Source organism: Symphalangus syndactylus, chromosome 3, assembly GCF_028878055.3.
Source record: "Symphalangus syndactylus isolate Jambi chromosome 3, NHGRI_mSymSyn1-v2.1_pri, whole genome shotgun sequence".
Taxonomy (NCBI): domain Eukaryota; kingdom Metazoa; phylum Chordata; class Mammalia; order Primates; family Hylobatidae; genus Symphalangus; species Symphalangus syndactylus.
Genome location: NC_072425.2, coordinates 105,663,431 through 105,678,314, shown reverse-complemented (window position 1 = coordinate 105,678,314; position 14,884 = coordinate 105,663,431). Strand labels below are relative to the sequence as shown.

General features: G+C 37.5%; 1 protein-coding gene across 5 annotated transcripts in view; it reads left to right on the top strand.

Moving 5' to 3' along the window:
- Positions 1-14,884, top strand: part of PPP1R9A (protein phosphatase 1 regulatory subunit 9A) — a 425,821-nt gene that overhangs the window by 342,475 nt on the left and 68,462 nt on the right. For all 5 annotated transcript variants that reach the window (XM_063634668.1, XM_055272657.2, XM_055272660.2 and 2 more), the window contains one exon: positions 11,258-11,413. In XM_063634668.1, coding sequence (XP_063490738.1) covers positions 11,258-11,413 — 156 coding nt within the window. The remainder of the gene's footprint in view (positions 1-11,257; positions 11,414-14,884) is intronic.

Sequence of the window (14,884 nt, the reverse complement as noted above, 5' to 3'; positions counted from 1 at the left end):
GTCTGCCTCCTGTAGTAAGAAATAGAGTCCCAGCTTCTGGAGTATGCTTTCTAAAAGGAAGGAGATAAAAACTAAAGAATGGATTTGAGTTGTTGGAAAATATTTTATTGGCAAATAATTTTTCGGGTCAAAATTTTAGGAAGAATAATTTTTCAGCAATATTACCAATGACCTGACAAGGTGAGAGCCTGAAGGCAAGGAACACAGAGGCCATATGAGTAATCTAGAGAAGGATTTTAGATGTTTCTTGACTTGGTGACTAGACAGTGAGAATGGAGTGAAAAATCAGGAAATATTCTTTTTATATATATATATAAACTTTAAGTTCTAGGGTACGTGTGCACAACATGCAGGTTTGTTACATATGTATACTTGTGCCATGTTGGTGTGCTGCACCCATTAACTCGTCATTTACATTGGGTATATCTCCTAATGCTTTCCCACCCCCCTCCCCCCACCCCACAACAGGCCCCGGTGTGTGATGTTCCCTTTCCTGTGTCCAAGTGTTCTCATTGTTCAATTCCCACCTGTGAGTGAGAACATGTGGTGTTTGGTTTTTTGTTCTTGCAACTGTTTGCTGAGAATGATGGTTTCCAGCTTCATCCATATCCCAACAAAGGACACGAACTCATCCTTTTTTATGACTGCATAGTATTCCATGGTGTATATGTGTCACATTTTCTTAACCCAGTTTATCATTGATGGACATTGGGGTTGGTTCCAAGTCTTTGCTATTGTGCCACAATAAACATACGTGTGCATGTGCCTTTATAGCAGCATGATTTATAATCCTTTGGGCATATACCCAGTAATGGGATTGCTGGGTCAAATAGTATTTCTAGTTCTAGATCCTTGAGGAATCACCACACTGTCTTCCACAATGGTTGAACTAGTTTACCGTCCCACCAACAGTGTAAAAGTGTTCCTATTTCTTCACATCCTCTCCAGCACCTGTTATTTCCTGACTTTTTAATGATCGCCATTCTAACTGGTGTGAGATGGTATCTCATTGTGGTTTTGATTTGCATTTTTCTGATGGCCAGTGATGATGAGCATTTTTTCATGTGTCTGTTGGCTGCATAAATGTCTTCTTTTGAGAAGTGTCTGTTCATATCCTTTGCCCACTTTTTGATGAGATTGTTTGTTTTTTTCTTGTAAACTTGTTTGAGTTCTTTGTAGATTCTGGATATTAGCCCTTTGTCAGAGGAGTAGATTGCAAAAATTTTCTCCCATTCTGTAGGTTGCCTGTTCACTCTGATGGTAGTTTCTTTTGCTGTGCAGAAGCTCTTTAGTTTAATTAGATCCCATTTGTCAATTTCGGCTTCTGTTGCCATTGCTTTTGGTGTATTAGACATGAAGTGCTTGCCCATGCCTATGTCCTGAATGGTATTGCCTAGGTTTTCTTCTAGGGTTTTTATGGCTTTAGGTCTAACATTTAAGTCTTTAATCCATCTTGAATGAATTTTTGTATAAGGTATAAGGAAGGGATCCAGTTTCAGCTTTCTACATATGGCTAGCCAGTTTTCCCAGCACCATTTATTAAATAGGGAATCCTTTCCCCATTTCTTGTTTTTGTCAGGTTTATCAAAGGTCAGATGGTTGTAGATGTGTGGTATTATTTCTGAGGGCTCTGTTCTGTTCCATTGGTCTGTATCTCTGTTTTGGTACCAGTACCATGCTGTTTTGGTTACTGTAGCCTTGTAGTATAGTTTGAAGTCAGGTAGCATGATGCCTCCAGCTTTGTTCTTTTGGCTTAGGATTGTCTTGGCAATGCAGGCTCTTTTTTGGTTCCATATGAACGTTAGAGTAGTTTTTTTTCAATTCTGTGAAGAAAGTCATTGGTAACTTGATGGGGATGGCATTGAATCTATAAATTACCTTGGGCAGTATGGCCATTTTCATGATATTGATTCTTCCTATCCATGAGCATGGAATGTTCTTCCATTTGTTTGTGACCTCTTTTATTTCGTTGAGCAGTGGTTTGTAGTTCTCCTTGGGGAGGTCCTTCACATCTCTTGTAAGTTGGGATTCCTAGGTATTTTATTCTCTTTGAAGCAATTGTGAAAGGGAGTTCACTCATTATTTGGCTCTCTGTTTGTCTGTTATTGGTGTATAAGAATGCTTGTAATTTTTGCACATTGATTTTGTATCCTGAGACTTCTCTCAAGTTGTTTATCAGCTTAAGGAGATTTGGGGCTGAGACGATGGGGTTTTCTAAATGTACAATCATGTCATCTGCAAACAGGACAATTTAACTTCCTCTTTTCCTAATTGAATACCCTTTATTTCTTTCTCCTGACTGATTGCCCTGGCAAGAACTTCCAACACTATGTTGAATAGGAGTGGTGAGAGAGGGCATCCCTGTCTTGTGCCAGTTTTCAAAGGGAATGCTTCCAGTTTTGGGCCATTCAGTATGATATTGGCTGTAGGTTTGTCGTAAATAGCTTTTATTATTTTGAGATATGTCCCATCAATACCTAATTTATTGAGAATTTTTTAGCATGAAGGGCTGTTGAATTTTGTCAAGGCCTTTTCTGCATCTATTGAGATAATCATGTGGTTTTTGTCTTTGGTTCTGTTTACGTGCTGGATTACGTTTATTGATTTGCATATAATGAACCAGCCTTGCATCCCGAGGATGAAGCCAACTTGACCATGGTGGATAAGCTTTTTGATGTGCTGCTGGATTCAGTTTGCCAGTATTTTATTGAGGATATTCACATCGATGTTCATCAGGGATATTGGTCTAAAATTCTCTCTTTTTGTTGAGTCTCTGCCAGGCTTTGGTATCAGGATGATGCTGGCCTCATAAAATGAGTTAGGGAGGATTCCGTCTTTTTCTATTGATTGGAATAGTTTCAGAAGGAATGGTACCAGCTCCTCCTTGTACCTCTGGTAGAATTTGGCTGTGAATCCGTCTGGTCCTGGACTTTTTTTGGTTGGTAGGCTCTTAATTATTGCCTCAATTTTAGAGCCTGTTATTGGTCTATTCAGGGATTCAAATTCTTCCTGGTTTAGTCTTAGGAGAGTGCTTGTGTCCAGGAATTTATCCATTTCGTCTAGATTTTCTAGTTTATTTGTGTAGAGGTGTTTATAGTATTCTCTGATGGTAGTTTTTATTTCTGTGGGATCGGTGGTGATATCCTCTTTATCATTTCTAATTGCATCTATTTGATTCTTCCCTCTTTTCTTCTTTATTAGTCTTGCTAGCAGTCTATCAATTTTGTTGATCTTTTCAAAAAACCAGCTTCTGGATTCATTGATTTTTTGAAGGGATTTTGTGTCTCTATCTCATTCAGTTCTGCTCTGATCTTAGTTATTTCTTGCCTTCTGCTAGCTTTTGAATGTGTTTGCTCTTGCTTTTCTAGTTATTTTAATTGTGATGTTAGGGTGTCAATTTTAGATCTTTCCTGCTTTCTCTTGTGGGCATTTAGTGCAATAAATTTCCTTCTACACGCTGCTTTAAATGTGTCCTAGAGATTCTGGTATGTAGTGTCTTTTTTTCTCATTGGTTTCAAAGAACATCATTATTTCTGCCTTCACTTCGTTACGTACCCAGTAGTCATTCAGGAACAGGTTGTTCAGTTTCCATGTAGTTGAGTGGTTTTGAGTGAGTTTCTTAATCCTGAGTTCTAGTTTGATTGCACTGTGGTCTGAGAGACAGTTTGTTATAATTTCTGTTCTTTTACATTTGCTGAGGAGTGCTTTACTTCCAACTATGTGGTCAATTTTGGAATAAGTGCGATGTGGTGCTGAGAAGAATGTATATTCTGTTGATTTGGGGTGGAGAGTTCTGTAGATGTCTATTAGGTCTGCTTGGTGCAGAGCTGAGTTCAATTCCTGGGTATCCTTGTTAACTTTCTGTCTCGTTGATCTGTCTAATGTTGACAGTGGGGTGTTAAAATCTCCCATTATTATTGTGCGGGGGTCTAAGTCTCTTCATAGATCTCTAAGCACTTGCTTTATGAATCTGGGTGCTCCTATATTGCGTGCATATATATTTACGGTAGTTAGCTCTTCTTGTTGAATTGATCCCTTTACCATTATGTAATGGCCTTCTTTGTCTCTTTTGATCTTTGCTGGTTTAAAGTCTATTTTATCAGAGACTAGGATTGCAACCCCTGCCTTTTTTTGTTTTCCTTTTGCTTGGTAGATCTTCCTCCATCCCTTTATTTTGAGCCTATGTGTGTCTCTGCACATGAGATGGGTTTCCTGAATACAGCACATTGATGGGTCTTGACTCTTTATCCAATTTGCCAGTCTGTGTCTTTTAATTGGAGCATTTAACCCATTTACTTTTAACGTTAATATTGTTATTTGTGAATTTGATCCTCTCATTATTACGTTAGCTGGTTATTTTGCTCATTAGTTGATGCAGTTTCTTCCTAGCCTCAATGGTCTTTACAATTTGTCATGTTTTTGCAGTGGCTGGTACTGGTTGTTCCTTTCCATGTTTAGTGCTTCCTTCAGGAGCTCTTGTAGGGCAGGCCTGGTGGTGACCAAATCTCTCAGCATTTGCTTGTCTATAAAGTATTTTATTTCTCCTTTACTTATGAAGCTTAGTTTGGCTGGATATGAAATTCTGGGTTGAAAATTCTTTTCTTTAAGAATGCTGAATATTGGCCCCCACTCTCTTCTGGCTTGTAGAGTTTCTGCTGAGAGATCAGCTGTCAGTCTGATGGGCTTCCCTTTGTGGGTAACCTGACCTTTCTCTCTGGCTGCCCTTAATATTTTTTCCTTCATTTCAACTTTGGTGAATCTGACAATTATGTGTTTTGGAGTTGCTCTTCTCGAGAAGTATCTTTGTGGCATTCTCTGTATTTCCTGAATTTGAATGTTGGCCTACCTTGCTAGGTTGGGGAAGTTCTCCTAGATAATATCCTGCAGAGTGTTTTCCAACTTGATTCCATTCTCCCTGTCACTTTCAGGTAAAATCAGGAAATATTCTGATAACAAAAGATTGAAAAGAAAATTTTGAGTGAGTTGATAAGTGGGAGAAAAAATAAATATGTATGCTGGGCCAGGCATCATGTTGGATATTTTGCATATTTCATTTCTTTGAATCCTCTCAATATCCTATGAGATTGGTATCTTTTACACCATTTTATAGAAGAGACCACAAAAGATACAAACTAAATGACTTGCTTACTGTTATGCAACTGGAACATTAGGATTTTTCTCTCTTCTGGCCCTCATCTCTCCAACCCCAAATGCTTTTTTTGTTGCATTAGTTTATGGGTGTTGTCCTGGAGAAATAAGGGATGGTGAAAACAATCATAATCATAACGTCTCATGCAGTCAATTAGCATATTCTAGGCACTGTGGTTAACTCTTTCATATCACTACAATGAATTCTCATAACAACGTCTTTAAACGAAGAAGTTGCTGTTATTCCCATTTTATAGATGAGGAAACAACATTCAAAGAGGCTAAGTGTACTAATATTATAAAACTAGGACACACAGAAGTCACTGACAAAAAAATGGAAAGCGAGATGCCTTGGCAGAGAGAGGGATGTTTTTGCCAAAAGGCTTCTGGATGGTTGGTGCAGATTTAGGAATTTTAAACATTAAAATGTGAGTTTGAGGTTTTTCTCCTCCAGGGAAGAAGCAGCTCTCCTCTATTCTCTCACAGAAGTGCGTCTGAAAGTACATAGCACCAAATTCAAATCCAGTAAACAAATTCCAACAAAAACTGCATAATTAAGGCTATTTTTGTGATTAGCACCATTTAGTTTCCCTGAATTTACCAGAGCAAACATTGCTACAGCAAAAATTACTGCTAATGGTTGAACCTAACAACAAGAGAAAATCCCCAGAAGGGTCATTTAGGCCCCAGCTGCAGCTGTGTTTCACTATATTTCATCCTGGAAAGCTGAGATTAACAGGAAAATCAGGCTCTACTGTGCTATGCAGATGTGGCTACAACTATCTGAATTTATTCAGCAAACATTTGTTTAGTGCCCACTATATGCCAAGCAATGTATAAGCCACACCGGGATTGCAGGGATAAATTGTAGCACTCTCTAGGAATGTTCAGATGAAAGAAGTTGATGAGAGAAGGCAGATATAGAAACATCAAAGCATTATGAGTGATGTCAGCCACACAGTGGGAGCATAAAGGAGTGAATTAGGAAAGTCTTAAGGGCAGCAGCTTCACAGGATGTTCTCATGTACACGGTTATTCATCTTGAATCCCTGGGGCAGGTTGGGGCCAGTAAGTGAGGAGGACAGAGGCATGGAAGTTTTCTTGGGCTTGGGTAGAAGCTGGTGCCTACCCCAAACTGGGAATATAAGTAGAGGAACAGGTATATATAGAGGAAAGGAAACATTTTACTTCAGAAATGACTAATTTGCTTATAAAAGATTCATGTATTGAGGTCTTCCAGGAACTTACATTTATGAGACCAAAGTTTAGCAAGCATGGTTACAAGATACAGATTAGAAAATTGTCAGCATGTTGCTATTGCAATATTGACACCAGCAGCAGCAACAAATAGCAGTCACTCATTTTGAGCACCTACCATGTGCTAGACCTTGTGTTAAATACATAGACACCATCTAACTTAATCTTATGACAACTTTCTTATGCTAAGGAACTGTTTTGTCCTTACTTTATAGATGAAAAGATTAAAGCTTAGATATAGACGCTAATTCCCAATGTCTCAGGGCCAGGACTTGAACACAGGTCTACGTGACTTCAAAACCAAAATTCTTTCATTGATCCCCACTTAACCAACTCGCCAATATAACAGATACTCACTGTTCCTTCTGCAAAACCTACACTGATATCTATAGCTCTCATGAGTGTCCCATACGTATGTCTACATACATCTCTCACTAGTCAAAAGTTATATGTTTACCAAGAGACACAACCTGTTGGTTGTACTTGTTATTATAATTATTTTATAAAATACTAAGTGATGTAATATGTGTGTAAAGGAAGTTGTTGTATCTATGAAAACTAAATACAATGCTTTGGGAAGATTTAATAAAGACTGGCAGCTCAAGAAAATTAGGTATGAGAAGGAAATATAAAAGACAGGGGAAAACCATAAAATTCTGGAGAAATTTTGCATTCATTTTGCCTTGGAAGGATCTTTTTCATCTGTTTTAAAGATGCTACAATAATTTCATGCACTATATGTTATGGTTGTAGTTTATAGAAGAGTGCATAAAATGTCAGTCAGCAGACCCATAAGCCAAGAGGAAGACTTGGCCTTCCAATTAAAAGATGAGCAAATAAATGAATACTTCTGTGATTTAAGTTAACATAAAATGGTATGCGTATGTGTATGTGTTCCTTTGTCAGTGATTCCTGTCTGTATGGCGATTAACCCCACCAGTACTGCTCCCGATTCTTTCAAAGGGGAATTCTATATTCTTGCCCAGGGTAAGTATATTATGAGAGAAGAGAAGAGGACAAGAACTTTGGAGCCCACTATACGGAGGTGCAAGTCTTCAAAGTGAATTCAGTGATAATGTTTAAAGCCATGGAAGGTGAATTTCAATACAACAGGGTTATCCACCCAGGTTTGGGGATGGGATCATTAAAAAATATATTCCCAACTTTTTTTTTTTCTGCAGAACTTTAGTTTCTGTAGACTGGAAGCATCATAGCATAGAAGAAGGAGCATGGGCTTTGAAATATGTTGCATGTAGCTTCAACAACTTAATTAATTGACCTTAGGTATGGTCTCTGCATCTCAGTTTCCTCAAATTAAGATAGTATGGTAACACCCATATCCCATAGTTGTTGAGGAATGTCCAATGCTGGGCACACAGTAAGTTGCAAAAGTATTGCTCTTCATTTTTTTCCCCTTTGTGTGTGGCTACTAAAAATATCATATATTAATCAAAAAGGTAGGTAAAGACATGAAACGGAAAATTTACTATCTCTGTCAGGTTTTTACCCAAAAAACTGTTACTGCCACATTTGAAGTGGATTTGCGTGTTAGGACAAAGAATTTCAAGAGTCTCTGGTTACCTGAAAGATTTTTAATTTGAACAGAAATAGAGCTAGATACCAATGGAAATACTTTGTTGTAGTAATTTTGGGTTTTGTTGGTTTTGGGTTTTTTTGGTACAACATTGTTCATCTTCCTTTGTAAATGGCAGATTTAATCCAATCTAATTTTGAGGTTTACAACATTCTGCTGACACATTCCATGTTACTTATTTTATTTGCAGTATAACCACAAAAATCATTTCCATTTTCAATAAAGATAAAATATTCGAAGAGCCTATTTTTCTTAGTCCACTAAGTGTAACTTTTTTATTTCCAGGTATTTATGAGATTCTGTAGTAAATGTATCATTTATCCTAAAGCCTGTTTAAGGTTGGAATGGCAAATGATCCACAAGAGAGAATTATAACATAATGTTTTAAACATGCCATCCTTAGCCCATAATAAGTAATAAGTAGAATCAAGACAGCAAAAGACATCTTTGTCCTCAGGATGCTTATAAGGCTGATTGGAGAAAGGAGGCATTAGTAAATGAAAAGATGAAATGAGTGATAAGAATTTTAACAGTACTGCAAGTAATTTGGGTATTGGGAAGGAGAGGATACTAGCAAAGTCCACAAAAGAATCAAGAAGAACGCTTAACAACTTATATTTAGTAAGATAATTTTCATAATTAAAGTGTATATGGATGACAAAGTGCAACTATACTTAGAGATAAGAATTGCATATGTTGTGCATACCCTAATCCTGTTATTCACAGTAAGGTTGTTAGTATAATATACTACTGCCTTCTTAACAAGTGACCACAGTTCATTTTCTTGATATTGAAAATCTCCTTAGGAAATTCTGTGTATTACCAAGTTAATGCATTGGCATTCTTGGATTTATTCTTTTAAAAATATTTGCTGAGATCCTGTTATATGTCAGGTCCCATCCTAGGCACATATTTATATTAATTCTCTCACATATAGTGAACAAGTATTTATTTTCAAGCTAGCAAAAGGAAATCAAATTGTTCATTTCAACTCATGTTTAAAACGTGCCACATTGTTATGGCTTAGTCATACTTTAAATTTAGCATAAGAGTTTCTTGAGTCATTCAATGCTGTATATAGTGAATTCTATATACCTGGGTTAAGCCTTCATAATAAAGGCTTGGGTTTTGCTGCCAGTTGCAATGATAGGGTTAAAAACAAGTACACAGTTTTATACCTCTATATGAAAAATTTTCAGCAAGGTATCTTGAGATTATTTACTTGCCAGTCTTGCTGCATTCCTATTAATTAACTTCACTGGAATTTACCAAGTATTTGTTGGTTCTAGAAAAATGTGTGAACAGGAGATGAATTAATTCAAGAATACAAAAGAAGAAAAAAGCCAAATCTGGAATTAGAGTTTTTTAAGATTTGTAGGATCTCATTGTGCTAATAAATAAGTACAAGCTATCTGACCAACCAGCTCCCATTCTTCAACTACCTTCACCTGCCAATGGCAAAGACACTTGAATTGGTATTTATAGTTTAGACATTTTCAGACTGATTTCTACAGAGATCTAGAGTTCCAGGTACTCACGAGATACATAGGATCAAACTGGAGGCCACCAACCTCTTTTCCTTTCAGTCAAATCACCTGTGATTATATTTGGGGAAAGTAAAGTTTCCAGCTAACCTGTAACCAGTTTGGAAAATCATTGCTCCGTATGGAATATTCTGAGCTTACTTCTGTACACAGATGCCACCAATGTCAAGTTCTCCATGATAATAGCCTCTGTGTGGGGAGGTAGAGTGGTCGATGACCTTCAAATTCCTTACTAGAAACTGTGTCTACTTTCAGGCTCTGCAATTTAGAGAAACGTGGAAAAGTTGGAGAGAAATCAGAGCACAACCACAAAGACAATTACAGCAAATTACCTTTGAGGCAACTAGAATTATTTTATTTGAAAAAGAGAAATCTGAAGACAATTTAATAATGGTCTTTCAGACACTGGGAATTATTAGATTGGGATTAAGGACCAGATTTCCTTCATGTGCAAACATAGGTGGGGGGAAAGGGGAAGCGAGGGGTTCCTGCTTTGGCAGGAAAAATATAATACAGAATCAAAAGAAAAAAAAACAGCAATCAGATGCTGAGCCTATTTAATCAAAGGAATAGATCATTCAGTACACTTGTTCTTGAGAGTTTTTTAAAGGCAATATGAATTCCTGTCTCTGTTTTATGTGTTAGATAACGTGCTACCTGAAGGAACAGGGATGAGTTCAATGAACTTTGTCTTTTTAACCCTGTCAGGGATTTATCTAAATTATATCATAAGGTATAGATTTCAAACAATTATTTTGAATTACAGTATCATAGCTTGATGCTGCCAGGAGAGGATCTACTTTCTAATAAAGTTAAGGAAGTTAGTGGCAAAGAGGAACGTTTATTCCAGAGGTCAGGAACTCAGATACCTACAGGGACAGGTGGGTATTACAAAGGAGTGAAGCTAACAACATGGAACTATATGGCATTAGAAAAATTGTGGGGTATTAGAAAGCATATAACTCTTCTAAAAGGGGCAACCACTGCTAACTGGCCAATTGTTATCATGTCCCAATATGCCTATATTAACGGATGTTTGGCTTTCTCAAGGAAAGCTGGAAATCTAAAACTTTATGTGAAACATTTTTCTCACATTGACAGAATACTCAGATTTATAAATGTGCTAGGCAGGCAGAACAATACACTTGGTGCAGGCTGCAAGTTAGAAACCTTTGGTTTATTCTTTAGCTCACTAGTTCACCACAATAATTAACAAGCAAGCAAAACAGAACTGTTTGAACTCTAAAGCTTAGGAGAATTAATCAGCTAAACCTTTGCAAGGCTTAATTAAGGTCCGTTCCAACTCTGTGATTCGTTAAACTCCCCTTCCCTCTTCCTTGCTCCCAGTATTGGGTGGCATATTCACAAAGAGAATTTAAAGAAGTGACTTATTTCCCTCAGCAACATAATTTTATTTGGTAAATAATCAAATACTCAGATTGAAAAAACGACTCTTGCTTCTATATTAAAGATGCCACTGATACTAGTAGATTTTTAGAAATACACTTGTATATGGCATAGGTTTGTCACTTTGGATCTTTAAACTAACATTTGTTTATAACATTGGCTGCATGAGGCATGCTTGGCTGAAAAACCTACTTACACTTTTACCATTTGGGTACATGTCTTACTTGTCTTTTATAAAATATTTTCAAATAACTCACCTCCACCTGGGGTAAGGACAGCTGGATTTCTGAAATCCCCTTCCTTTCAGACAGGAGAATATGCCACAGATGAAGAAGAAGATGAGGTAGGACCTGTCCTTCCTGGCAGCGACATGGCCATTGAAGTCTTTGAGCTGCCTGAGAATGAGGACATGTTTTCCCCATCAGACCTGGACACAAGCAAGCTCAGTCACAAGTTCAAAGAGGTATGCCACTAAGCTGCAAAATATTTCTCTATGCCTGTCCATTTCATTAAGTATATATTTCTGTTCAAACTATATATTAAGAATAATCAGTTTGCAAATCAAAGCTTTTTAATAACAGGTTGTCTTGAGTCTCATTGAATTTCAAATAGAATTAAGTAGATCTCATTCCACAATCATTGATTTAAATGCTTATTTGTCATACTGACATACCTGTAGCCCATAATTTCAAGCAGTAACTTAAATGTGCAGTTTTATGATGTTTAAGTTATATTTTTTCAGTTTTACAGAAGTTTTGGTACCTAGTGATAAGCTTTTCTCTTAAGGCAGGGATTTCCGAAAAAGGCTCTTTTTGTCTTTCTGTTCATGAAATAGGTTTCTAATAAGCATCAGATGGCATACCCAAAGGGTTTACTTGAACAGAGTTTAATACACAGACTTTGAACAGAGTTAATAGTACTAACAAGGGGTGGTGAAGTGCACAGGGACTGGCAACAGCAGGAGGCTGTTACCATCAACATCCGCAGCTTTATAAGATGCAGCCACTGGTAAAAGCTGCATTGTTGGGGCAAGGGTAAGAATATACCCTGACTCTGCTTTCCTTTTCTGCTGATGCTTCCAAACCCAGGCAAGGGAGTATGGTGATGCATCTCAGAGTTTGAAGAGGTCAGACTCCTGAGGCAATGTGCTCTCAGAGAAGGGCCAAGAATAGAACCCTGGGGGAGGAAATGTGGATAACTCTTCTTCCAAAGTAACTTCTCAGAACCATGACACGTGTAAAACAGAAACAGTGATTAATAGGTCCCAAAGCAGTTTATCCTTCATTGTTTTGGAAGAGTATCCTCCATCATTGAAGAGAAATGTGTCATTATTTACAACTTGCTAATTTCTTCTAAAGACTTTCTAAATTAACTGGTATCTTCAAACCACAGAGCAATGCAGAAAAAGAAAAATTCTGCAGAAAGTGGCTGAGTGGGAGGAAGAGGTGTAATCTAGTTACCTGTTTCTCTGCAGCCCTTATTTGGTCAAAGAATATAAGTTATCAAGAAAAGTAGGTAGATGACTTGTTCTCTAAGAATATTTTAAATCACAACCCAACTTTAACAAATATTGAAGGCAGTGAGATCAAAGTAGTATTCCCTGGCAAAAGCCTATAATACAGCTCTTTCATTTTGCCAGGTGAGTATGACCCCTAGTCTTTGGTAGATAATTGAGCTGGAAGAGGGGTCCACATTCTTTTATGGAAGGTGAAGAGCCTACAGGGCATAGATAATATATGGAAAGTTATATCTTCCATTTTCAAAATTAAGCCAAGGACTCAAAGTTCCATAAATGTTGTTTTAAGCATGCACCATTGTGTAGAGTGATCTAGACCAGGGGTTAGCAAATTATGATACATTGTCCAAATCTGACCTACTTTTTATAAATAAAGTTTTATTTGAACATAAGTATGCCCATCTCTTTATTGTTTGTGGCTGATAACATACTACAACAGCAAAGTTGAGTAGTTGCATTAGAGACTGTATGGCCTGCAAATCCTAAATTATTTGCTTTCTGGCCCTTTACTGAGAAATATTGCTGACCCTGGTGTAGACTGCTGTGTGATCTGGACTCATTCTGTGTAATGTGGCTGATTTATTTTTAGCTCGAGTAACCAGATCTGTAACTTTATTTTAGTTTTGGTTTCTAAGAATTGGAATTTCATCCTCACCTCAGTAATGGGCAATATCACATCGTTCCACTTAACAATTATTTTATCCTCTTTTGTTTTACATTTAACATTAATATATTCATTTCTTCAGAATATTGCCCCTGTGTATCACCTGTGTGGCACTCTTTTGTGACATTTGTATCTTGTACACTGTCACTATCATAGTCTTAAATTTCTCTATGTGATTAATATACATGTCCAAGTATTATATAGCACTGGGCACTTTTCACAGGATTATCCACAAAACTTGGGGTGAGTGTGAAAGGTCATATTGTATTAGAGTCTTTACAAAGTTTCATGTTACAGGATTGTCTTAATTATTTTAAGCAAAAGTATGTATTTTACTACTCGGGCAAAATACATTAGACTGACATTATCTCAATCAGTCGTACTTTGGGCCTGTTTTGTATCTATCTTCCTGCTAAACTCGAAGCTCCCATGTTTTTGCTTATTATCGTGTCCTCAGTCTTTGTACAATTCTTGGCATATAGTTAGTGGTGAAATATTTAGGGAATGAATGGTGTCAAACATATACTGGAATTTGTTGTATGATATAAGACATGTACCCGATTTAATGTTTCCAAATAGCCAAAAAAGTTGGCTAGCCCTTTTATTAAATGCTCATTTACCAATTTCCCTTCGGTGGGAGGGCCAACATTATTATCTAAAGAATTTGTGCCTTTACCTTCTGAACTGTTTATGGCTTCATAGTCTGCTCCATCTTCTCATTTCTCTTCAGTGCAATATTATTAGAATATACATCAATATTGATGGGCTAAGTCACATCATTCCAACTTTTCTCTTCAAAAATGCCTTTATTTTTCAACTTATTCAAGAAAATATTTGAATCACTTTATAAATACCCTTGAAAAATACTCTGCATTTTTTGTTGTAATTATGTTAAACTAGTAAATTTCTAGAGAACTGGCATTTTAAAAATCACATTGAATCTTTTAATCCAAGTTCATGGAATATATTTAATTCAAGCCTTTTTTCTCATCCTCCCTAAAATTTTATAGTGCCCTTTATTCATTATGTAAGTCACATACATATATAAGTCACTTAAGTATCCAGCTATAAGTAACAACATATTACTGGAGTGGGTTAAATAAAAGCTGCCACATGGCTAGTCATGGTGGCTCACATCTATAATCTTAGTTCTTTGGGACGCTGAGGTGGGAAAATGGCTTGAGCTCAGGAGTTCAAAGTTACAGTGAGCAATGAAGGTTGCCACTGCACTCCAGCCTGGGTGACAGAACCACACAAGACCCTGTCTCAAATAAAACAAAAACTGGGAGGATTAAGATGGCAGGTAGGAGGCAGGACTGCTTGCAGCTTCTGCTTGGATGGACAGAACAGCGTGTGGAGACTCACATCGTGAACTTTTGCCCCAAGAACTACCGTAGGAAAATACCAGGAAAGCCAAGAGAATCCACAGACTGTTTGAAGGAACTGGATCACCACTGCAGGCTCCCTAAAACACCAAAAAACTGTGAGTCTCCTTGCTTTCTCAATAGGGAAGCTCGTGGTTTAGGGTGAGTTCTCAGCCCTGGTCATAAGCTGCCTGGAAATAGACTTGGTGCTGTTGTGGAGGGCACGGTGGGAGTGAGACTGGGCTTCAGGACTCTGGGCTGCGTGGGAGCAGAGTGAGGCCTATGATTGCCGGCTTTCCCCTACTTCCCTGGTGACGTATATGACTCATCAGAGGCAGCCATAATCCCCCTGGGAATATAACTCCACTGGACTGGGAACCACAACCTCCT